At 55.5% G+C, this 24,809-nt stretch overlaps 1 protein-coding gene across 2 annotated transcripts in view; it reads right to left on the bottom strand.

Annotated features, from left to right (window-relative positions):
• uxs1 (UDP-glucuronate decarboxylase 1) overlaps positions 1-24,809 on the bottom strand; it is a 120,035-nt gene that overhangs the window by 54,651 nt on the left and 40,575 nt on the right. The window contains exons 7-8 of one of the 2 annotated variants that reach the window (XM_055877625.1): positions 3,579-3,683; positions 1,673-1,732 (exon numbers count right to left, since the gene is read on the bottom strand). In XM_055877625.1, coding sequence (XP_055733600.1) covers positions 1,673-1,732; positions 3,579-3,683 — 165 coding nt within the window. The remainder of the gene's footprint in view (positions 1-1,672; positions 1,733-3,578; positions 3,684-24,809) is intronic. The other variant, XM_055877626.1, reaches the window with a different exon arrangement.

The following is a 24,809-nucleotide window of genomic DNA, read 5'->3' as shown; positions in this document are numbered from 1 at the left end:
ACATCGCTAGCTTCACATAAATCATTAACCTCTTGAAGGTAGGGGGCAGAATTTTTATGTTTGGAAAAATAATGTTCCCATTGTAAGCTGCCTATTTCTCAGGTCCAGATGCTAGAATATGCATATAATTGACAGAGTAGGATAGAAAACACTCTAAAGTTTCCAAAACTGTCAAAATATTGTCTGTGAGTATAACAGAACTGATTTTGCAGGCGAAAACCTGAGAAAATCCAACCCGGAAGTGACTTCTATTTTGAAAAATCCCTGTTCCATTGCCTGCCTATCCTCCATTTAAAGGGATATCAACCAGATTTTCCTGTGGCTTCCTCAGCGTGTGAACAGTCTTTAGACATAGTTTCAAGCTTTTATTTTGAAAAATGAGCGAGATTTATCAAAAACGCATCAGTGGATACACGGATGTCCCTCCATTAGTTGATGCGCTCGACACTGTTTGCTCAATATTTTCTTTCTCTCCAGTATTGAATAGTTTACAGTCCGGTTGAGATATTATCTTTTATTGATGTTAAAAACAACCTGAGGTTTGATTATTAAAAACGTTTGACATGTTTCTAAGAACTTTACGGATACTCTTTGGAATTTTCGTCAAGCCTTGATGACCTGTCGAAGGCTGTGGAATACTGAACATAACGCGCCAAACAAATGGAGGTTTTTGAATATAAAAATAATCTTTATCGAACAAAAGGAACATTTATTGTGTAACTGGGAGTCTCGTGAGTGCAAATATCCGAAGATCATCAAAGGTAAGCGATTCATTTTATTGCTTTTCTGGCTTTCGTGACCAATCTACAATGCTGCTAGGTGTTCTTAATGTTTTGCCTAGTGATCAATAAACTCACACAAATGCTTTTGCTGTAAAGCATATTTTCAAAATCTGACATGACAGGTGGATTAACAACAAGCTAATCTGTGTTTTGCTATATTGCACTTGTGATTTCATGAATATAATTATTTTTTGCATTTTTTTATTTATTTGGCGCTTTTCAATTTAGCGGTTGTTGATGAAAATAAAGGGATCCGTGCGTCAAGAAGTTAATAAAGGGGTCGGGCAGCGTACCTAAGCCTAGAGATCAATAAAGGGGGCCGGCGGAAGGCTCTGGCAATTAGCGGTGAACTCTCTAGGCAATGGGCTCATGTCAGCCACTCGCGTAGTCGACTTCGGGTGGTAGACAGAGGGAGAAGGAAATAGAGTGAGAAAGAGAGTGCATCGGAAGATTGACTAAATCGATCATTGTTTTTGTGTGTGTGTGTGTACTGTATGCTCATTGGTGCGTACATGCGTATGAATTCAGGGTGTTTATGGAGATAGCCGGTAGCTTGGAGACCCTGAGGACCTCGCTCCGGCTAGGAGTGGACAGCAGCCCAGACCAGACGCTTTATCCTCCCTCCCCCAGAGACATCCCGCTGACCTGTGGCTGAACCTCAATTAGCCACAACAACAGTAGACACTGTCTCACCAGTTGTCTGTACACAGAACACCAGTTGTCAGTCAGGGAGAGAAAGATGATGTCATAATAAAATGTCCACGCTGGGTAAACGGTGTGTGTGTGTGTGTGTGTGTGTGTGTGTGTGTGTGTGTGTGTGTGTGTGTGTGTGTGTGTGTGTGTGTGTGTGTGTGTGTGTGTGTGTGTGTGTGTGTGTGTGTGTGTGTTACCTCCGTACACCTCAGACGTAGACGCCAGCAGCAGACGAGCTCCAACACGCTTCGCCAACCCTGGAGACATACAAGACAAGAGCAATAAGACCCAGAGCCAAAAAACCTTGGAGAGGCAGACCAGATCAATCAAATCCAGAGCCTGTCCTGGGGAGAGCCACAGACTAGATCAATCAAAGCCAGAGTGGAGCCTGGGGAGAGAGTCAGGCAAGAGTAATAAAGCCAGGCGTCACACCTGTGGAGAGGCAGACAAGATCAATCCAACTCAGAGTGGATCCAGCAGCGGGACAGAGCAGAGAGATCAGAGCAGGATGAGTATAGAAGGAGAATCTGGGAGGGGTAATCCAACCAAAGCAGCGGGACTGGAACCAGATACACTTACAGACAAGCGGGAAAAGGACAATCCAGCATAGTGTATCTAATCAAAGAGTTCAACTTCGCCAGCCTGGTCCCAGATCTGTATGTGTTTAAGCCAACTCCTCTGACTATACATGTTGGCAAAACACTTCCCAGCCCAGATCTGGGACCAGGCTTTCACTTGGCAAGGAAGACTTCCAAGTCTGTGGAGAGAGGAATCTAGGCCCCTCGTATGTCCTACTAACCTGCTGTATATCACACCCCAATTACCCAACAACCTCCGCTGCCACTCTAAAACCCTGAATGTACAGTAAATTGGTGTAGGGGCGATGGCATGAGATGTTCAAAGTGAAAATGCATGTGATAAAAATGCCATGCTGATGACAAATACATCCCGGCGCCTCCAACCTCTCACACGCAATGCATTTCATAGTTTTCTGTGCCATAAATGTTTCTACTAAGATAATTACCAGACAGTTGTGGTCAGTAATTGTCCAAGGATGAATGACACCTGTAAATGCACATGAAGGTGCCACACAGTGCAGACAACACATCGAATGCCTCTTCACTCTCAACATGGCAATCGCATGTGAAATTACTACACACTCTCACGAAGAGATGGCTCTTGCAGTCTCTTTATTACCAGTGTGGATCATAAAGATGTGTGTATGCGCGTCCGGTCTGTCTGTCAGCAATGGTACTGTAGGGTCTGCAGGGTTTTGTTCCATACCAGCACTAACAGATCCAAAACATATCATCTTGTTCTTGAAGCAGATTAGGTGAAAAGCGATTGGTCAATATATGGCGGTAACTCACACACACACACCAGAATGCAGCTAAACATGCTCTTCTCATGAGTCAGTGTGCGCGTCTATATGTGTCATGGCGGAGAGAGTAAGAGATCTACAAGCCTGCTCAGTCTTCACTGTGGAAGGTATGTGGACTGTAAGCTAACTGGTGGCCTTGAGCTGATCTCATGCATTTACTCTGCTATGTGATGGAGGGATGTGAGCTTAATACAACCACTATCACACACTAGACAGAGGAGGAGGATCAGCTGCAATCTGGGGAGGAGGGGGCCAAGAAGAGAGAGGAACGGAGAGGGAGGGGGGAGAGGGATGGAGAGAGGGAGGGAAAGGTGTAGAGATTATTGGCAGAGGTGGAGGGAGAGAGGTGAATGGAAAGGTAGGTGGAGGGAGAGAGAAGGTAATTAGAGGGACCAGTCTTCCGTGTTATTTGTTAATTTTCCTCCCTCGTGTTCCTTACCCCTTGACGACTGACTGTCAGAGAAACCTGCCTCGTCACCAGTCCATTAATTATAATCATCAGCCTATCATATCTGCCTGTCAAACAGTGGCAAGGGAGTTTCCATGAAGATGGTTGTCACCATCGTTTTGGAGATAGTTCAGATTCTACCATTCAATCTGTAGAAATTACAAAACCACAAAACAAAAACTATGCAAAGAAAAGTCCTTACTGATCCATCCAAACTAGACTAAAATAGAGGACTGCACTGCTGTTAACCCAGTCTGTGTAATTCTTGACTCACCCAGCATGTTGAGGGTTCCTATAGTGTTAGTCTTCAGGGTCTTGATGGGATTGTACATGTAGTTGGGAGGAGAAGCAGGAGAGGCCAGGTGATAGATCTGGTCCACTATAGGGGGGAGGAGAAAGTGTGAGAGAGAGAGAGAAAGCGAGCGAGAGAGAGAGAGAGAGAAAGTGCACGAGAGAGAGAGAAAGAGCGAGAGAGAGAGAGGAAGGGTGGAAAGAGAAAATAGGGGGGAGAGAGATGAATGTAATTATTTGCACACCTGCAGAAAGAATAAGTTAATGACATGGTACTGTAAAGGCACAATGAATAACAGTGGTTGGTGTCTGGTAGAATACCATACTGAAGGATGTTATGATCAGCTGCTACTGCACCAGAAGGATGTTATGATCAGCTGCTACTGCACTAGAAGGATGGTAAGATCAGCTGCTACTGCACTAGAAGGATGGTAAGATCAGCTGCTACTGCACTAGAAGGATGGTATGATCGGCTGCTACTGCACTAGAAGGATGGTATGATCAGCTGCTACTGCACTAGAAGGATGGTAAGATCAGCTGCTACTGCACTAGAAGGATGGTAAGATCAGCTGCTACTGCACTAGAAGGATGGTATGATCAGCTGCTACTGCACCAGAAGGATGTTATGATCAGCTGCTACTGCACTAGAAGGATGGTATGATCAGCTGCTACTGCACTAGAAGGATGGTAAGATCAGCTGCTACTGCACTAGAAGGATGGTAAGATCAGCTGCTACTGCACTAGAAGGATGGTATGATCGGCTGCTACTGCACTAGAAGGATGTTATGATCGGCTGCTACTGCACTAGAAGGATGGTATGATCAGCTGCTACTGCACCAGAAGGATGGTATGATCAGCTGCTACTGCACTAGAAGGATGGTATGATCAGCTGCTACTGCACTAGAATGATGGTAAGATCGGCTGCTACTGCACTAGAAGGATGGTATGATCGGCTGCTACTGCACTAGAAGGATGTTATGATCGGCTGCTACTGCACCAGAAGGATGGTATGATCAGCTGCTACTGCACCAGAAGGATGTTGTGATCAGCTGCTACTGCACCAGAAGGATGGTATGATCAGCTGCTACTGCACTAGAAGGATGTTGTGATCAGCTGCTACTGCACTAGAAGGATGTTGTGATCAGCTGCTACTGCACTAGAAGGATGTTGTGATCAGCTGCTACTGCACTAGAAGGATGTTGTGATCAGCTGCTACTGCACTAGAAGGATGTTGTGATCAGCTGCTACTGCACTAGAAGGATGTTGTGATCAGCTGGTACTGCACTAGAAGGATGTTATGATCAGCTGCTACTGCATTAGAAGGATGGTATGATCAGCTGCTACTGCATTAGAAGGATGGTATGATCAGCTGCTACTGCACTAGAAGGATGGTATGATCAGCTGCTACTGCACTAGAAGGATGTTATGATCAGCTGCTACTGCACTAGAAGGATGTTGTGATCAGCTGCTACTGCACTAGAAGGATGTTGTGATCAGCTGCTACTGCACTAGAAGGATGTTGTGATCAGCTGCTACTGCACTAGAAGGATGTTGTGATCAGCTGCTACTGCACTAGAAGGATGTTGTGATCAGCTGCTACTGCACTAGAAGGATGTTGTGATCAGCTGCTACTGCACTAGAAGGATGTTGTGATCAGCTGCTACTGCACTAGAAGGATGTTATGATCAGCTGCTACTGCACTAGAAGGATGTTGTGATCAGCTGCTACTGCACTAGAAGGATGTTGTGATCAGCTGCTACTGCACTAGAAGGATGTTGTGATCAGCTGCTACTGCACTAGAAGGATGTTGTGATCAGCTGCTACTGCACTAGAAGGATGGTAAGATCAGCTGCTACTGCATTAGAAGGATGTTATGATCAGCTGCTACTGCACTAGAAGGATGTTATGATCAGCTGCTACTGCACTAGAAGGATGTTATGATCAGCTGCTACTGCACCAGAAGGATGTTATGATCAGCTGCTACTGCACCAGAAGGATGGTATGATCAGCTGCTACTGCACCAGAAGGATGGTATGATCAGCTGCTACTGCACTAGAAGGATGTTATGATCAGCTGCTACTGCACCAGAAGGATGGTATGATCAGCTGCTACTGCACCAGAAGGATGGTATGATCAGCTGCTACTGCACCAGAAGGATGGTATGATCAGCTGCTACTGCACTGGAAGGATGCTAAGCCGATGTGAGCTTAGCATCTGCTTCATCTGACCACTTTTTTATTGATTGAGTCACTGGTGCTTCCTGCTTTATTAACACTGAAACATGCATGAGAGCACCAGCGGTTCCGGAAGACTGTGTGATCACGCTCTCCGCAGACGATGTGAGTAAGACCTTTAAACAGGTCAACATTCACAAGGCCGCAGGGGTTACCAGGATTCGTACTCAGAGCATGAGCGGACCAACTGGCAAATGTCTTCACTGACTTTTTCAACCTCTCCCAATCCGAGCCTCTAATACCAACATGTTTTAAGCAGAACACCATAGTCTCTGTGCCCAATAACACTAAGGTAACCTGTCTAAATGACTACCGACCCGTAGCACTCACGTCTGTAGCCATGAAGTGCTTTGAAAGGCTGGTCATGACTCACCATTATCCCAGAAACCCTAGACCCACTCCAAATCGCATACCGCCCTAACAGATCCACAGATGATGCAATCTCTATTGCACTCCACTGTGCCCTTTCCAACCTGGACAAAAGGAACACCTATGTGAGAATGTTATTCAATGACTACAGCTCAGCATTCAACACCATAGTGTCCTCAAAGCTCATCAATAAGCTAAGGACCCTGGGACTAAACACCTCCCGCTGCAACTGGATCTTCCTGACGGCCGCCCCCGGGTGGTAAGGGTAGGTAACAACACATCCCCCACGCTGATCCTCAACACAGGGGCCCCTGAGGTATGCGTGCTCAGTCCCCTCCTGTACTCCCTGTTAATGACTGCACGGCCAGGCACGACTCCAACACCATCATCAAGTTTGCAGATGACACAACAGTGGTAGGCCTGATCACTGACGACGAGACAGTCTATAGGGAGGAGGTCAGAGACCTGGCCATGTGGTGCCAGGACAACAACCTCTCCCTCAATGTGATCAAGACAAAGGAGATGATTGTGGACTACAGAAAAAAAAGAGGACCAAGCACGCCCCCATTCTCATCGACGGGGCTGCAGTGGAGCAGGTTGAGAGCTTCAAGTTCCTTGGTGTCCACATTACCAACAAACTAACATGGTCCAAGCACACCAAGACAGTAGTGAAGAGGGCACGACAAAACCTATTCCCCCTCAGGATTCTGAAAAGATTTGTCATGGGTCCTCAGATCCTCAAAAGGTTCTACAACTGCACCATCGAGAGCATCCTGACTGGTTGCATCACTGCCTGGTATGGCAAATGCCAAGCTTCCTGCCATCCTGACTTCTGTAATCGAAAAAGCATTGGTTTCATGCATGTTAATATCAGAAGCCTCCTCCCTAAGTTTGTTTTACTCACTGCTTTAGCACACTCCGCCAACCCTGATGTCCTTGCCGTGTCTTGACTTAGGAAAGCCACCAAGCCACCAATCAAAATTCTGAGATTTCCATACCCAACTACAACATTTTCCGTCAAGATAGAACTGCCAAAGGGGGAGGAGTTGCAATCTACTACAGAGATAGCTTGCAACGTTCTGTCATACTTTCCAGGTCTATGAGCTTCTTAAAAATGAATCTCTCCAGAAATAAGTCTCTCACTGTTGCCGCCTGTTATAGACCCCCCTCAGCTCCCAGCTGTGTCCTGGCACCATATGTGAATTGATTGCCCCCCATCCATCTTCAGAGTTTGTTCTGTTAGGTGACCTAAACTGGGATATGCTTAACACCCCAGCAGTCCTACAATCTAAGCTAGATGCCCTCAATCTCAAACAAATGATCAAGGAAACCACCAGGTACAACCCTAAATCCGTAAACATGGGCACCCTCATAGATATTATCCTGACCAACTTTCCCTCCAAATACACCTCTGCTGTTTTCAATCAGGATCTCAGCGATCACTGCCTCATTGCCTGCATCCGCGGTCAAACGACCACCCCTCATTACTGTCAAACGCTCCCTAAAACACTTCTGCGAGGAGGCCTTTCTAATCGACCTGGCCCAGGTTTCCTGGAAGGATATTGACCTCATCCCGTCAGTCGAGGATGCCTGGTCGTTCTTTAAAAGTCATTTCCTTACCATCTTAAATAAGCATGCCCCTTTCAAAAAAAAATAGAACTAAGAACAGATATAGCCCTTGGTTCACTCCAGACCTGACTGCTCTTGACCAGCACAAAAACATCATGTGGCAGACTGCAATAGCATCGAATAGTCCCTGCGATATGAAACTGTTCAGGGAAGTCAGGAACCAATACACACAGTCAGTCAGGAAAGCAAAGGCTAGCTTTTTCAAACAGACATTTGCATCCTTTAGCTCTAACTCCAAAACGTTTTGGGACACTGTAAAGTCCATGGAGAACAAGAGCACCTCCTCCCAGCTGCCCACTGCACTGAGGCTAGGCGACACGGTCACCATCGATAAATCCATAATAATCAAAAATTTAAGTAAGCATTTTTCTACGGCTGGCCATGCTTTCCTCCTGGCTACCCCAACCCCGGCCAGCAGCTTTGCACCCCTCGTAGCTACTTGCCTGAGCCTCCCCAGCTTCTCCTTTACCCAAATGCAGATCGCAGAAATTCTGAAAGAGCAGCAAAATCTGGACCCGTACAAATCAACTGGGCTAGACAATCTGGACCCTCTCTTTCTAAAATTATCCGCCGCCATTGTTGCAATCCCTGTTACCAGTCTGTTCAACTGTCCGCGGCTGTCCGTCCGTCCGTCCGCGGCTGTCCGTCCGTCCGTCCGCGGCTGTCCGTCCGCGGCTGTCCGTCCGTCCGTCCGTCCGCGGCTGTCCGTCCGTCCGTCCGTCCGTCCGCGGCTGTCCGTCCGTCCGTCCGTCCGTCCGCGGCTGTCCGTCCGTCCGTCCGTCCGTCCGCGGCTGTCCGTCCGTCCGTCCGCGGCTGTCCGTCCGTCCGTCCGTCCGCGGCTGTCCGTCCGTCCGTCCGTCCGCGGCCGTCCGTCCGTCCGCGGCCGTCCGTCCGTCCGTCCGCGGCCGTCCGTCCGTCCGTCCGCGGCCGTCCGTCCGTCCGCGGCTGTCCGTCCGTCCGTCCGCGGCTGTCCGTCCGTCCGTCCGCGGCTGTCCGTCCGCCCGTCCGCGGCTGTCCGTCCGCCCGTCCGCGGCTGTCCGTCCGCCCGTCCGCGGCTGTCCGTCCGTCCGCCCGTCCGCGGCTGTCCGTCCGCCCGTCCGCGGCTGTCCGTCCGTCCGCCCGTCCGCGGCTGTCCGTCCGCCCGTCCGCGGCTGTCCGTCCGCCCGTCCGCGGCTGTCCGTCCGCCCGTCCGCGGCTGTCCGTCCGCCCGTCCGCGGCTGTCCGTCCGCGGCTGTCCGTCCGCGGCTGTCCGTCCGTCCGCGGCTGTCCGTCCGTCCGCGGCTGTCCGTCCGTCCGCGGCTGTCCGTCCGTCCGCGGCTGTCCGTCCGTCCGCGGCTGTCCGCCCGTCCGCCCGTCCGCGGCTGTCCGCCCGTCCGCGGCTGTCCGCCCGTCCGCGGCTGTCCGCCCGTCCGCGGCTGTCCGCCCGTCCGCGGCTGTCCGCCCGTCCGCGGCTGGCTGCCCGTCCGCGGCTGTCTGTCCGTCCGTGGCTGGCTGTCCGTCCGTGGCTGGCTGTCCGTCCGTGGCTGGCTGTCTGTGGCTGGCTGTCTGTGGCTGGCTGTCTGTCTGTGGCTGGCTGTCTGTGGCTGTCTGTCTGTGGCTGTCTGTCTGTGGCTGTCTGCCCGTCCGCGGCTGTCTGTCCGTCCGCGGCTGGCTGTCCGTCCGTGGCTGGCTGTCCGTCCGTGGCTGGCTGTCCGTCCGTGGCTGGCTGTCTGTGGCTGGCTGTCTGTGGCTGGCTGGCTGGCTGTCTGTGGCTGGCTGTCTGTGGCTGGCTGTCTGTGGCTGTCTGTCTGTGGCTGGCTGTCTGTCTGTGGCTGTCTGTCTGTCTGTGGCTGGCTGTCTGTCTGTGGCTGGCTGTCTGTCTGTGGCTGGCTGGCTGTCTGTCTGTGGCTGGCTGGCTGTCTGTCTGTGGCTGGCTGTCTGTCTGTGGCTGGCTGTCTGTCTGTCTGTGGCTGGCTGTCTGTGGCTGGCTGTCTGTCTGTGGCTGGCTGGCTGTCTGTGGCTGGCTGGCTGTCTGTGGCTGGCTGGCTGTCTGTGGCTGGCTGGCTGTCTGTCTGTGGCTGTCTGGCTGGCTGTGGCTGTCTGTCTGTGGCTGGCTGTCTGTCTGTGGCTGGCTGTCTGTCTGTGGCTGGCTGGCTGTCTGTGGCTGGCTGTCTGTCTGTGGCTGGCTGTCTGTCTGTCTGTGGCTGGCTGTCTGTCTGTGGCTGGCTGTCTGTCTGTGGCTGGCTGTCTGTCTGTGGCTGGCTGTCTGTCTGTGGCTGGCTGTCTGTCTGTGGCTGGCTGTGGCTGGCTGGCTGTCTGTGGCTGGCTGGCTGGCTGTGGCTGGCTGGCTGTCTGTGGCTGGCTGGCTGTCTGTGGCTGGCTGGCTGTCTGTGGCTGGCTGGCTGTCTGTCTGTGGCTGACTGGCTGTCTGTGGCTGGCTGGCTGTCTGTGGCTGGCTGTGGCTGGCTGGCTGTCTGTGGCTGGCTGGCTGTCTGTGGCTGGCTGGCTGTCTGTGGCTGGCTGGGGCTGGCTGGCTGGCTGTGGCTGGCTGGGGCTGGCTGGCTGTGGCTGGCTGGGGCTGGCTGGCTGTCTGTGGCTGGCTGGGGCTGGCTGGCTGTCTGTGGCTGGCTGACTGTCTGTGGCTGGCTGGCTGTCTGTCTGTGGCTGGCTGTCTGTCTGTGGCTGGCTGTCTGTCTGTGGCTGGCTGGCTGGCTGTCTGTCTGTGGCTGGCTGGCTGTCTGTGGCTGGCTGGCTGTCTGTGGCTGGCTGGCTGTCTGTGGCTGGCTGGCTGTCTGTCTGTGGCTGGCTGTCTGTCTGTGGCTGGCTGTCTGTCTGTGGCTGGCTGTCTGTCTGTGGCTGGCTGTCTGTCTGTCTGTGGCTGGCTGTCTGTCTGTCTGTGGCTGGCTGGCTGTCTGTGGCTGTCTGTCTGTCTGTCTGTCTGTGGCTGGCTGTCTGTCTGTCTGTGGCTGGCTGTCTGTCTGTCTGTGGCTGGCTGTCTGTCTGTCTGTGGCTGTCTGTCTGTCTGTGGCTGTCTGTCTGTCTGTCTGTGGCTGTCTGTCTGTCTGTCTGTGGCTGTCTGTCTGTCTGTCTGTGGCTGTCTGTCTGTCTGTGGCTGTCTGTCTGTCTGTCTGTGTCTGTCTGTCTGTCTGTGGCTGTCTGTGGCTGTCTGTGGCTGTCTGTGGCTGTCTGTCTGTGTCTGGCTGGCTGTCTGTCTGTGGCTGGCTGTCTGTGGCTGGCTGTCTGTGGCTGGCTGTCTGTCTGTCTGTCTGTGGCTGTCTGTCTGTCTGTCTGTGGCTGTCTGTCTGTCTGTCTGTGGCTGTCTGTCTGTCTGTCTGTGGCTGTCTGTCTGTCTGTGGCTGGCTGGCTGTCTGTCTGTGGCTGGCTGTCTGTCTGTGGCTGGCTGTCTGTATGTGGCTGGCTGTCTGTATGTGGCTGGCTGTCTGTCTGTGGCTGGCTGTCTGTCTGTGGCTGGCTGTCTGTCTGTGGCTGGCTGTCTGTCTGTCTGTCTGTGGCTGGCTATGGCTGGCTGGCTGGCTGTGGCTGGCTGGCTGGCTGGCTGTCTGTATGTGGCTGGCTGGCTGGCTGTCTGTGGCTGGCTGGCTGGCTGTCTGTGGCTGGCTGTGGCTGGCTGGCTGTGGCTGGCTGTCTGTCTGTCTGTGTCTGGCTGGCTGGCTGTCTGTGTCTGGCTGGCTGGCTGTCTGTGTCTGGCTGGCTGTGGCTGGCTGGCTGGCTGTCGGTCTGTGGCTGTCTGGCTGTCTGTCTGTGGCTGTCTGTCTGTGGCTGTCTGTCTGTGGCTGTCTGTCTGTCTGTGGCTGGCTGGCTGTCTGTGGCTGGCTGGCTGTCTGTGGCTGGCTGGCTGTCTGTGGCTGGCTGGCTGGCTGTGGCTGGCTGGCTGGCTGTGGCTGGCTGGCTGTGGCTGGCTGGCTCTCTCGAAGTATGCTCTCTCTAATTCTCTCTCTCTCTCTCTCTGAGGACCTGAGCCCTAGGACCATGCCTCAGGACTACCTGCCCTGATGACTCCTTGCAGTCCCCAGTCCACCTGGCTGTGCTGCTGCCCCAGTTTCAACTGTTCTGCCTGCGGCTATGGAACCCTGAACTGTTCACCGGACGTGCTACCTGTCCCAGACCTGCTGTTTTCAACTCTCTAGAGACCGCAGGAGCGGTAGAGATACTTTTAATGATTGGCTTTGAAAAGCCAACTGACATTTACTCCTGAGGTGCTGACTTGCTGCACCCTCAATAACTACTGTGATTATTATTATTTGACCATGCTGGTCATTTATGAACATTTGAACATCTTGGCCATGTTCTGTTATAATCTCAGCCAGAGACTGGCCACCCCTCATAGTCTGGTTCCTCTATAGGTTTCTTCCTAGGTTTTGGCCTTTCTAGGGAGTTTTTCCTAGCCACCGTGCTTCTACACCTGCATTGCTTGCTTTTTGGGGTTTTAGGCTGGGTTTCTGTACAGCACTTTGAGATATTAGCTGATGTACGAAGGGCTATATAAATAAATTTGATTTGGCTGGCTGTCTGTGTCTGTCTTGTCTGTCTTGTCTGTGGCTGTCTGGCTGTGGCAGTCTGTCTGCCTGTCTGTCTGCCTGTCTGTCTGTCTGTCTGTCTGCCTGCCTGTCTGCCTGCCTGCCTGTGGCTGTCTGTCTGTCTGTCTGTCTGTCTGTGGCTGTCTGTCTGTCTGTGGCTGTCTGTCTGTCTGTGGCTGTCTGTCTGTCTGTGGCTGTCTGTCTGTCTGTGGCTGTCTGTCTGTCTGTGGCTGTCTGTCTGTGGCTGTCTGTCTGTGGCTGTCTGTCTGTCTGTGGCTGTCTGTCTGTCTGTGGCTGTCTGTCTGTCTGTGGCTGTCTGTCTGTCTGTCTGTGGCTGTCTGTCTGTCTGTCTGTGGCTGTCTGTCTGTCGCTGGCTGTCTGTGGCTGGCTGTCTGTCGCTGGCTGTCTGTCGCTGGCTGTCTGTCGCTGGCTGTCTGTCTGTGGCTGTCTGTCTGTGGCTGTCTGTCTGTGGCTGTCTGGCTGTCTGTCTGTCTGTCTGTGGCTGGCTGTCTGTCTGTCTGTGGCTGGCTGTCTGTCTGTCTGTGGCTGGCTGTCTGTCTGTCTGTGGCTGGCTGTCTGTCTGTCTGTGGCTGGCTGTCTGTCTGTCTGTGGCTGTCTGTCTGTGGCTGTCTGTCTGTGGCTGTCTGTCTGTGGCTGTCTGGCTGTGGCTGTCTGGCTGTGGCTGTCTGGCTGTCTGTGGCTGTCTGTCTGTGGCTGTCTGTCTGTGGCTGTCTGTCTGTGGCTGTCTGTCTGTGGCTGTCTGTCTGTGGCTGTCTGTCTGTGGCTGGCTGTCTGTGGCTGGCTGTCTGTGGCTGGCTGTCTGTCTGTCTGTGGCTGGCTGTCTGTCTGTCTGTGGCTGGCTGTCTGTCTGTCTGTGGCTGGCTGTCTGTCTGTGGCTGTCTGTCTGTGGCTGTCTGTCTGTGGCTGTCTGTCTGTGGCTGTCTGTCTGTGGCTGTCTGGCTGTGGCTGTCTGGCTGTGGCTGTCTGGCTGTCTGTGGCTGGCTGTCTGTCTGTCTGTGGCTGGCTGTCTGGCTGTCTGTCGCTGGCTGTCTGTCGCTGGCTGTCTGTATGTGGCTGTCTGTCTGTGGCTGTCTGTCTGTGGCTGTCTGTGGCTGGCTGTCTGTCTGTCTGTGGCTGGCTGTCTGTCTGTCTGTGGCTGGCTGTCTGTCTGTCTGTGGCTGGCTGTCTGTCTGTCTGTGGCTGGCTGTCTGTCTGTCTGTGGCTGGCTGTCTGTCTGTCTGTGGCTGGCTGTCTGTCTGTCTGTGGCTGGCTGTCTGTCTGTCTGTGGCTGGCTGTCTGTCTGTCTGTGGCTGGCTGTCTGTCTGTGGCTGTCTGTCTGTCTGTGGCTGGCTGTCTGTCTGTCTGTCTGTGGCTGGCTGTCTGTCTGTCTGTCTGTGGCTGGCTGTCTGTCTGTGGCTGTCTGTCTGTCTGTCTGTCTGTGGCTGGCTGTCTGTCTGTCTGTGGCTGGCTGTCTGTCTGTCTGTGGCTGGCTGTCCGTCTGTCTGTGGCTGGCCGTCCGTCTGTCTGTGGCTGGCCGTCCGTCTGTCTGTGGCTGGCCGTCCGTCTGTCTGTGGCTGGCCGTCCGTCTGTCTGTGGCTGGCCGTCTGTCTGTGGCTGTCTGTGGCTGTCTGTCTGTGTCTGTCTGTGTCTGTCTGTGTCTGTCTGTGTCTGTCTGTGTCTGTCTGTGTCTGTCTGTGTCTGTCTGTGGCTGTCTGTGTCTGTCTGTCTGTCTGTGTCTGTCTGTCTGTCTGTGTCTGTCTGTCTGTCTGTCTGTCTGTGGCTGTCTGTCTGTGGCTGTCTGTCTGTCGCTGTCTGTCTGTGGCTGTCTGTCTGTGGCTGTCTGTCTGTGGCTGTCTGTCTGTGGCTGTCTGTCTGTCTGTGGCTGTCTGTGGCTGTCTGTGGCTGTCTGTGGCTGTCTGTCTGTGGCTGTCTGTGTCTGTCTGTGGCTGTCTGTCTGTCTGTGGCTGTCTGTGGCTGTCTGTCTGTGGCTGTCTGTCTGTGGCTGTCTGTCTGTGGCTGTCTGTCTGTGGCTGTCTGTCTGTGGCTGTCTGTGTCTGTGGCTGTCTGTCTGTGGCTGTCTGTCTGTGGCTGTCTGTCTGTGGCTGTCTGTCTGTGGCTGTCTGTCTGTGGCTGTCTGTCTGTGGCTGTCTGTCTGTCTGTGGCTGTCTGTCTGTGGCTGTCTGTCTGTGGCTGTCTGTCTGTCTGTCTGTCTGTGGCTGGCTGGCTGTCTGTCTGTCTGTGGCTGGCTGTCTGTCTGTCTGTGGCTGGCTGTCTGTCTGTGGCTGGCTGTCTGTCTGTCTGTGGCTGGCTGTCTGTCTGTCTGTCTGTGGCTGGCTGTCTGTCTGTCTGTGGCTGGCTGTCTGTCTGTGGCTGGCTGTCTGTCTGTGGCTGTCTGTCTGTCTGTCTGTGGCTGTCTGTCTGTCTGTCTGTCTGTGGCTGTCTGTCTGTCTGTCTGTGGCTGTCTGTCTGTGGCTGTCTGTCTGTGTCTGTCTGTCTGTGGCTGTCTGTCTGTGGCTGGCTGTCTGTGGCTGGCTGTCTGTCTGTGGCTGGCTGTCTGTCTGTGGCTGGCTGTCTGTCTGTGGCTGGCTGTCTGTCTGTGGCTGGCTGTCTGTCTGTGGCTGGCTGTCTGTCTGTGGCTGGCTGTCTGTCTGTGGCTGTCTGTGGCTGTCTGTGGCTGTCTGTGGCTGTCTGTGGCTGTCTGTGGCTGTCTGTGCTGTCTGTGGCTGTCTGGCTGTCTGTCTGTCTGTCTGTCGCTGGCTGTCTGTCTGTCTGTCTGTCGCTGGCTGTCTGTCTGTCTGTCTGTGGCTGGCTGTCTGTCTGTCTGTGGCTGGCTGTCTGTCTGTCTGTGACTGTCTGTGACTGTCTGTCTGTGGCTGGCTGGCTGTGGCTGGCTGGCTGTCTGTCTGTGGCTGGCTGTCTGTCTGTGGCTGGCTGTCTGTCTGTGGCTGGCTGTCTGTCTGTGGCTGGCTGTCTGTCTGTGGCTGGCTGTCTGCCTGTGGCTGGCTGTCTGTCTGTGGCTGGCTGTCTGTCTGTGGCTGGCTGTCTGTCTGTCTGTGTCTGTGGCTGTCTGTCTGTCTGTGGCTGGCTGTCTGTCTGTGGCTGGCTGTCTGTCTGTGGCTGGCTGTCTGTCTGTCTGTGGCTGGCTGTCTGTCTGTCTGTGGCTGGCTGTCTGTCTGTCTGTGGCTGGCTGTCTGTCTGTCTGTGGCTGTCTGTCTGTCTGTGGCTGGCTGTCTGTCTGTCTGTGGCTGGCTGTCTGTCTGTCTGTGGCTGGCTGTCTGTCTGTCTGTGGCTGGCTGTCTGTCTGTGGCTGGCTGTCTGTCTGTCTGTGGCTGTCTGTCTGTCTGTCTGTGGCTGTCTGTCTGTCTGTCTGTGGCTGGCTGTCTGTCTGTCTGTGGCTGTCTGTCTGTATGTGTCTGTGGCTGTCTGTCTGTGGCTGTCTGTCTGTGGCTGTCTGTCTGTCTGTGGCTGTCTGTCCGTCTGTGGCTGTCTGTCTGTCTGTGGCTGTCTGTCTGTCTGTGGCTGTCTGTCTGTCTGTGGCTGTCTGTCTGTCTGTGGCTGTCTGTCTGTCTGTGTCTGTGGCTGTCTGTCTGTCTGTGTCTGTGGCTGTCTGTCTGTCTGTGTCTGTCTGTCTGTCTGTGTCTGTCTGTCTGTCTGTGTCTGTCTGTCTGTCTGTGTCTGTCTGTCTGTCTGTGTCTGTCTGTCTGTGGCTGTCTGTCTGTGGCTGTCTGTCTGTGGCTGTCTGTCTGTGGCTGTCTGTCTGTGGCTGTCTGTCTGTCTGTGGCTGTCTGTCTGTCTGTGGCTGGCTGTCTGTGTGGCTGGCTGTCTGTGTGGCTGGCTGTCTGTGTGGCTGGCTGTCTGTGTGGCTGGCTGTCTGTGTGGCTGGCTGTCTGTGTGGCTGGCTGTCTGTCTGTGGCTGTCTGTCTGTGGCTGTCTGTCTGTGGCTGTCTGTCTGTGGCTGTCTGTCTGTGGCTGTCTGTCTGTGGCTGTCTGTCTGTGGCTGGCTGTCTGTGGCTGGCTGTCTGTCTGTGGCTGGCTGTCTGTCTGTGGCTGGCTGTCTGTCTGTGGCTGGCTGTCTGTCTGTGGCTGGCTGGCTGTCTGTCTGTGGCTGGCTGTCTGTCTGTGGCTGTCTGTCTGTCTGTCTGTGGCTGGCTGTCTGTCTGTCTGTGGCTGTCTGTCTGTATGTGTCTGTGGCTGTCTGTCTGTATGTGTCTGTGGCTGTCTGTCTGTGGCTGTCTGTCTGTGGCTGTCTGTCTGTCTGTGGCTGTCTGTCTGTCTGTGGCTGTCTGTCTGTCTGTGGCTGTCTGTCTGTCTGTGGCTGTCTGTCTGTCTGTGTCTGTGGCTGTCTGTCTGTCTGTGTCTGTGGCTGTCTGTCTGTCTGTGTCTGTCTGTCTGTCTGTGTCTGTCTGTCTGTCTGTGTCTGTCTGTCTGTGTCTGTCTGTCTGTCTGTGTCTGTCTGTCTGTCTGTGTCTGTCTGTCTGTCTGTGTCTGTCTGTCTGTGGCTGTCTGTCTGTGGCTGTCTGTCTGTGGCTGTCTGTCTGTGGCTGTCTGTCTGTCTGTGGCTGGCTGTCTGTCTGTGGCTGGCTGTCTGTGTGGCTGGCTGTCTGTGTGGCTGGCTGTCTGTGTGGCTGGCTGTCTGTGTGGCTGGCTGTCTGTGTGGCTGGCTGTCTGTCTGTGGCTGTCTGTCTGTGGCTGTCTGTCTGTGGCTGTCTGTCTGTGGCTGTCTGTCTGTGGCTGGCTGTCTGTGGCTGGCTGTCTGTCTGTGGCTGGCTGTCTGTCTGTGGCTGGCTGTCTGTCTGTGGCTGGCTGTCTGTCTGTGGCTGGCTGTCTGTCTGTGGCTGGCTGTCTGTCTGTGGCTGGCTGTCTGTCTGTGGCTGGCTGTCTGTCTGTGGCTGGCTGTCTGTCTGTGGCTGGCTGTCTGTCTGTGGCTGGCTGTCTGTCTGTGGCTGGCTGTCTGTCTGTCTGTGGCTGGCTGTCTGTCTGTCTGTCTGTGGCTGTCTGTGGCTGGCTGTCTGTGGCTGGCTGTCTGTGGCTGGCTGTCTGTGGCTGGCTGTCTGTGGCTGGCTGTCTGTGGCTGGCTGTCTGTGGCTGGCTGGCTGTCTGTGGCTGGCTGGCTGTGGCTGGCTGGCTGTCTGTGGCTGGCTGGCTGTCTGTGGCTGGCTGGCTGTATGTCTGTCTGTGGCTGGCTGGCTGTGGCTGGCTGGCTGTGGCTGGCTGTGGCTGGCTGGCTGTCTGTGTCTGTGGCTGGCTGGCTGGCTGGCTGTGGCTGGCTGTCTGTGGCTGGCTGGCTGTGGCTGGCTGGCTGTGGCTGGCTGGCTGGCTGGATGTCTGTCTGTGGCTGGCTGTGGCTGGCTGTCTGTCTGTCTGTGGCTGGCTGTGGCTGGCTGGCTGTCTGTCTGTCTGTGGCTGTCTGTCTGTGGCTGTCTGTCTGTCTGTCTGTGGCTGTCTGTCTGTGGCTGTCTGTCTGTGGCTGTCTGTCTGTGGCTGTCTGTCTGTGGCTGTCTGTCTGTGGCTGTGTCTGTGGCTGGCTGGCTGTGGCTGTGTCTGTGGCTGGCTGGCTGTGGCTGGCTGTCTGTGGCTGGCTGGCTGTGGCTGGCTGGCTGTGGCTGGCTGGCTGGATGTCTGTCTGTGGCTGGCTGGCTGTCTGTGGCTGGCTGTCTGTCTGTGGCTGGCTGTCTGTCTGTGGCTGGCTGTCTGTCTGTGGCTGTCTGTCTGTGGCTGTCTGTCTGTGGCTGTCTGTCTGTGGCTGTCTGTCTGTCTGTGGCTGTCTGTCTGTCTGTCTGCGGCTGTCTGTCTGCGGCTGTCTGTCTGTCTGCGGCTGTCTGTCTGTCTGTGGCTGTCTGTCTGTCTGTGGCTGTCTGTCTGTCTGTCTGTGGCTGTCTGTCTGTCTGTCTGTGGCTGTCTGTCTGTCTGTGGCTGTCTGTCTGTCTGTCTGTCTGTCTGTGGCTGGCTGTCTGTCTGTCTATCTGTGGCTGGCTGTCTGTCTGTCTGTGGCTGGCTGGCTGTCTGTGGCTGGCTGTCTGTCTGTCTGTGGCTGGCTGTCTGTGGCTGGCTGGCTGTGGCTGTGGCTGGCTGGCTGTGGCTGGCTGTCTGTGTCTGTGGCTGGCTGTCTGTGTCTGTGGCTGGCTGGCTGGCTGGCTGTGGCTGGCTGGCTGTGGCTGGCTGGCTGTGGCTGGCTGGCTGTGGCTGGCTGGCAGGCTGGCTGTCTGTGGCTGGCTGGCTGTCTGTGGCTGGCTGGCTGTCTGTGGCTGGCTGGCTGTCTGTCTGTGGCTGGCTGTCTGTCTGTGGCTGGCTGGCTGTCTGTGGCTGGCTGGCTGTGGCTGTCTGGCTGTCTGTGGCTGTCTGTCTGTGGCTGGCTGTCTGTATGTGGCTGGCTGTCTGTGGCTGGCTGGCTGTCTGTCTGTCTGTGGCTGGCTGTCTGTGGCTGGCTGTCTGTCTGTGGCTGGATGGCTGTCTGTGGCTGGCTGTCTGTCTGTGGCTGGCTGTCTGTCTGTGGCTGGCTGGCAGGCAGGCTGGCTGTCTGTGGCTGGCTGGCTGTCTGTGGCTGGCTGGCTGTCTGTGGCTGGCTGGCTGTCTGTGGCTGGCTGGCTGTCTGTGGCTGTCTGGCTGGCTGTGGCTGTCTGTCTGTGGCTGGCTGTCTGTCTGTGGCTGGCTGTCTGTCTGTGGCTGGCTGGCTGTCTGTGGCTGGCTGTCTGTCTGTGGCTGGCTGTCTGTCTGTCTGTGGCTGGCTGTCTGTCTGTGGCTGGCTGTCTGTCTGTGGCTGGCTGTCTGTCTGTGGCTGGCTGTCTGTCTGTGGCTGGCTGTCTGTCTGTGGCTGGCTGTGGCTGGCTGGCTGTCTGTGGCTGGCTGGCTGGCTGTGGCTGGCTGGCTGTCTGTGGCTGGCTGGCTGTCTGTGGCTGGCTGGCTGTCTGTGGCTGGCTGGCTGTCTGTCTGTGGCTGACTGGCTGTCTGTGGCTGGCTGGCTGTCTGTGGCTGGCTGTGGCTGGCTGGCTGTCTGTGGCTGGCTGGCTGTCTGTGGCTGGCTGGCTGGCTGTCTGTGGCTGGCTGGGGCTGGCTGGCTGGCTGTGGCTGGCTGGGGCTGGCTGGCTGTGGCTGGCTGGGGCTGGCTGGCTGTCTGTGGCTGGCTGGGGCTGGCTGGCTGTCTGTGGCTGGCTGACTGTCTGTGGCTGGCTGGCTGTCTGTCTGTGGCTGGCTGTCTGTCTGTGGCTGGCTGTCTGTCTGTGGCTGGCTGGCTGGCTGTCTGTCTGTGGCTGGCTGGCTGTCTGTGGCTGGCTGGCTGTCTGTGGCTGGCTGGCTGGCTGTGGCTGGCTGGCTGTCTGTCTGTGGCTGGCTGTCTGTCTGTGGCTGGCTGTCTGTCTGTGGCTGGCTGTCTGTCTGTCTGTGGCTGGCTGTCTGTCTGTCTGTGGCTGGCTGGCTGTCTGTGGCTGTCTGTCTGTCTGTCTGTCTGTGGCTGGCTGTCTGTCTGTCTGTGGCTGGCTGTCTGTCTGTCTGTGGCTGGCTGTCTGTCTGTCTGTGGCTGTCTGTCTGTCTGTGGCTGTCTGTCTGTCTGTCTGTGGCTGTCTGTCTGTCTGTCTGTGGCTGTCTGTCTGTCTGTGGCTGTCTGTCTGTCTGTCTGTGTCTGTCTGTCTGTCTGTGGCTGTCTGTGGCTGTCTGTGGCTGTCTGTGGCTGTCTGTCTGTGTCTGGCTGGCTGTCTGTCTGTGGCTGGCTGTCTGTGGCTGGCTGTCTGTGGCTGGCTGTCTGTCTGTCTGTCTGTGGCTGTCTGTCTGTCTGTCTGTGGCTGTCTGTCTGTCTGTGGCTGTCTGTCTGTCTGTCTGTGGCTGTCTGTCTGTCTGTGGCTGGCTGGCTGTCTGTCTGTGGCTGGCTGTCTGTATGTGGCTGGCTGTCTGTATGTGGCTGGCTGTCTGTCTGTGGCTGGCTGTCTGTCTGTGGCTGGCTGTCTGTCTGTGGCTGGCTGTCTGTCTGTCTGTCTGTGGCTGGCTATGGCTGGCTGGCTGGCTGTGGCTGGCTGGCTGGCTGGCTGTCTGTATGTGGCTGGCTGGCTGGCTGTCTGTGGCTGGCTGGCTGGCTGTCTGTGGCTGGCTGTGGCTGGCTGGCTGTGGCTGGCTGTCTGTCTGTCTGTGTCTGGCTGGCTGGCTGTCTGTGGCTGGCTGGCTGGCTGTCTGTGTCTGGCTGGCTGTGGCTGGCTGGCTGGCTGTCGGTCTGTGGCTGTCTGGCTGTCTGTCTGTGGCTGTCTGTCTGTGGCTGTCTGTCTGTGGCTGTCTGTCTGTCTGTGGCTGGCTGGCTGTCTGTGGCTGGCTGGCTGTCTGTGGCTGGCTGGCTGGCTGTGGCTGGCTGGCTGTGGCTGGCTGGCTCTCTCGAAGTATGCTCTCTCTAATTCTCTCTCTCTCTCTCTCTGAGGACCTGAGCCCTAGGACCATGCCTCAGGACTACCTGCCCTGATGACTCCTTGCAGTCCCCAGTCCACCTGGCTGTGCTGCTGCCCCAGTTTCAACTGTTCTGCCTGCGGCTATGGAACCCTGAACTGTTCACCGGACGTGCTACCTGTCCCAGACCTGCTGTTTTCAACTCTCTAGAGACCGCAGGAGCGGTAGAGATACTTTTAATGATTGGCTTTGAAAAGCCAACTGACATTTACTCCTGAGGTGCTGACTTGCTGCACCCTCAATAACTACTGTGATTATTATTATTTGACCATGCTGGTCATTTATGAACATTTGAACATCTTGGCCATGTTCTGTTATAATCTCAGCCAGAGACTGGCCACCCCTCATAGTCTGGTTCCTCTATAGGTTTCTTCCTAGGTTTTGGCCTTTCTAGGGAGTTTTTCCTAGCCACCGTGCTTCTACACCTGCATTGCTTGCTTTTTGGGGTTTTAGGCTGGGTTTCTGTACAGCACTTTGAGATATTAGCTGATGTACGAAGGGCTATATAAATAAATTTGATTTGGCTGGCTGTCTGTGTCTGTCTTGTCTGTCTTGTCTGTGGCTGTCTGGCTGTGGCAGTCTGTCTGCCTGTCTGTCTGCCTGTCTGTCTGTCTGTCTGTCTGCCTGCCTGTCTGCCTGCCTGCCTGTGGCTGTCTGTCTGTCTGTCTGTCTGTCTGTGGCTGTCTGTCTGTCTGTGGCTGTCTGTCTGTCTGTGGCTGTCTGTCTGTCTGTGGCTGTCTGTCTGTCTGTGGCTGTCTGTCTGTCTGTGGCTGTCTGTCTGTGGCTGTCTGTCTGTGGCTGTCTGTCTGTGGCTGTCTGTCTGTGGCTGTCTGTCTGTCTGTGGCTGTCTGTCTGTCTGTGGCTGTCTGTCTGTCTGTCTGTGGCTGTCTGTCTGTCTGTCTGTGGCTGTCTGTCTGTCGCTGGCTGTCTGTGGCTGGCTGTCTGTCGCTGGCTGTCTGTCGCTGGCTGTCTGTCGCTGGCTGTCTGTCGCTGGCTGTCTGTCTGTGGCTGTCTGTCTGTGGCTGTCTGTCTGTGGCTGTCTGTCTGTCTGTCTGTGGCTGTCTGTGGCTGTCTGTCTGTCTGTCTGTGGCTGGCTGTCTGTCTGTCTGTGGCTGGCTGTCTGTCTGTCTGTGGCTGGCTGTCTGTCTGTCTGTGGCTGGCTGTCTGTCTGTCTGTGGCTGGCTGTCTGTGGCTGTCTGTCTGTGGCTGTCTGTCTGTGGCTGTCTGTCTGTGGCTGTCTGTCTGTGGCTGTCTGGCTGTGGCTGTCTGGCTGTGGCTGTCTGGCTGTCTGTGGCTGTCTGTCTGTGGCTGTCTGTCTGTGGCTGTCTGTCTGTGGCTGTCTGTCTGTGGCTGTCTGTCTGTGGCTGGCTGTCTGTGGCTGGCTGTCTGTGGCTGGCTGTCTGTCTGTCTGTGGCTGGCTGTCTGTCTGTCTGTGGCTGGCTGTCTGTCTGTGGCTGGCTGTCTGTCTGTGGCTGTCTGTCTGTGGCTGTCTGTCTGTGGCTGTCTGTCTGTGGCTGTCTGTCTGTGGCTGTCTGGCTGTGGCTGTCTGGCTGTGGCTGTCTGGCTGTGGCTGTCTGGCTGTCTGTGGCTGGCTGTCTGTCTGTCTGTGGCTGGCTGTCTGTGGCTGGCTGTCTGTCTGTCTGTGGCTGGCTGTCTGGCTGTCTGTCGCTGGCTGTCTGTCGCTGGCTGTCTGTATGTGGCTGTCTGTCTGTGGCTGTCTGTCTGTGGCTGTCTGTGGCTGGCTGTCTGTCTGTCTGTGGCTGGCTGTCTGTCTGTCTGTGGCTGGCTGTCTGTCTGTCTGTGGCTGGCTGTCTGTCTGTCTGTGGCTGGCTGTCTGTCTGTCTGTGGCTGGCTGTCTGTCTGTCTGTGGCTGGCTGTCTGTCTGTCTGTGGCTGGCTGTCTGTCTGTCTGTGGCTGGCTGTCTGTCTGTCTGTGGCTGGCTGTCTGTCTGTGGCTGTCTGTCTGTCTGTGGCTGGCTGTCTGTCTGTCTGTCTGTGGCTGGCTGTCTGTCTGTCTGTCTGTGGCTGGCTGTCTGTCTGTGGCTGTCTGTCTGTCTGTCTGTCTGTGGCTGGCTGTCTGTCTGTCTGTGGCTGGCTGTCTGTCTGTCTGTGGCTGGCTGTCCGTCTGTCTGTGGCTGGCCGTCCGTCTGTCTGTGGCTGGCCGTCCGTCTGTCTGTGGCTGGCCGTCCGTCTGTCTGTGGCTGGCCGTCCGTCTGTCTGTGGCTGGCTGTCTGTCTGTGGCTGTCTGTGGCTGTCTGTCTGTGTCTGTCTGTGTCTGTCTGTGTCTGTCTGTGTCTGTCTGTGTCTGTCTGTGTCTGTCTGTGTCTGTCTGTGGCTGTCTGTGTCTGTCTGTCTGTCTGTGTCTGTCTGTCTGTCTGTGTCTGTCTGTCTGTCTGTCTGTCTGTGGCTGTCTGTCTGTGGCTGTCTGTCTGTCGCTGTCTGTCTGTGGCTGTCTGTCTGTGGCTGTCTGTCTGTGGCTGTCTGTCTGTGGCTGTCTGTCTGTCTGTGGCTGTCTGTGGCTGTCTGTGGCTGTCTGTCTGTGGCTGTCTGTGTCTGTCTGTGGCTGTCTGTCTGTCTGTGGCTGTCTGTGGCTGTCTGTCTGTGGCTGTCTGTCTGTGGCTGTCTGTCTGTGGCTGTCTGTCTGTGGCTGTCTGTCTGTGGCTGTCTGTGTCTGTCGCTGTCTGTCTGTGGCTGTCTGTCTGTGGCTGTCTGTCTGTGGCTGTCTGTCTGTGGCTGTCTGTCTGTGGCTGTCTGTCTGTGGCTGCGGCTGTCTGTCTGTGGCTGTCTGTCTGTGGCTGTCTGTCTGTGGCTGTCTGTCTGTGGCTGTCTGTCTGTGGCTGTCTGTCTGTCTGTCTGTCTGTGGCTGGCTGTGGCTGGCTGTCTGTCTGTCTGTGGCTGGCTGTCTGTCTGTGGCTGGCTGTCTGTCTGTCTGTGGCTGGCTGTCTGTCTGTCTGTCTGTGGCTGGCTGTCTGTCTGTCTGTGGCTGGCTGTCTGTCTGTGGCTGGCTGTCTGTCTGTGGCTGTCTGTCTGTCTGTGGCTGTCTGTCTGTCTGTCTGTGGCTGTCTGTCTGTCTGTCTGTCTGTCTGTGGCTGTCTGTCTGTCTGTCTGTGGCTGTCTGTCTGTGGCTGTCTGTCTGTGTCTGTCTGTCTGTGGCTGTCTGTCTGTGGCTGTCTGTCTGTGGCTGGCTGTCTGTCTGTGGCTGGCTGTCTGTCTGTGGCTGGCTGTCTGTCTGTGGCTGGCTGTCTGTCTGTGGCTGGCTGTCTGTCTGTGGCTGGCTGTCTGTCTGTGGCTGGCTGTCTGTCTGTGGCTGTCTGTCTGTGGCTGGCTGTCTGTCTGTGGCTGTCTGTGGCTGTCTGTGGCTGTCTGTGGCTGTCTGTGGCTGTCTGTGCTGTCTGTCTGTCTGTCGCTGGCTGTCTGTCTGTCTGTCGCTGGCTGTCTGTCTGTCGCTGGCTGTCTGTCTGTCTGTCTGTGGCTGGCTGTCTGTCTGTCTGTGGCTGGCTGTCTGTCTGTCTGTGACTGTCTGTGACTGTCTGTCTGTGGCTGGCTGGCTGTGGCTGGCTGGCTGTCTGTCTGTGGCTGGCTGTCTGTCTGTGGCTGGCTGTCTGTCTGTGGCTGGCTGTCTGTCTGTGGCTGGCTGTCTGTCTGTGGCTGGCTGTCTGTCTGTGGCTGGCTGTCTGTCTGTGGCTGGCTGTCTGTCTGTCTGTGTCTGTGGCTGTCTGTCTGTCTGTGGCTGGCTGTCTGTCTGTGGCTGGCTGTCTGTCTGTGGCTGGCTGTCTGTCTGTCTGTGGCTGGCTGTCTGTCTGTCTGTGGCTGGCTGTCTGTCTGTCTGTGGCTGGCTGTCTGTCTGTCTGTGGCTGTCTGTCTGTCTGTGGCTGGCTGTCTGTCTGTCTGTGGCTGGCTGTCTGTCTGTCTGTGGCTGGCTGTCTGTCTGTCTGTGGCTGGCTGTCTGTCTGTCTGTGGCTGGCTGTCTGTCTGTCTGTGGCTGTCTGTCTGTCTGTCTGTGGCTGGCTGTCTGTCTGTCTGTGGCTGGCTGTCTGTCTGTCTG

The sequence above is a fragment of the Salvelinus fontinalis genome, chromosome 23 (assembly GCF_029448725.1).
Source record: "Salvelinus fontinalis isolate EN_2023a chromosome 23, ASM2944872v1, whole genome shotgun sequence".
Classification (NCBI taxonomy): Eukaryota; Metazoa; Chordata; class Actinopteri; order Salmoniformes; family Salmonidae; genus Salvelinus; species Salvelinus fontinalis.
This window is presented reverse-complemented; position numbering and strand designations above follow the sequence as displayed.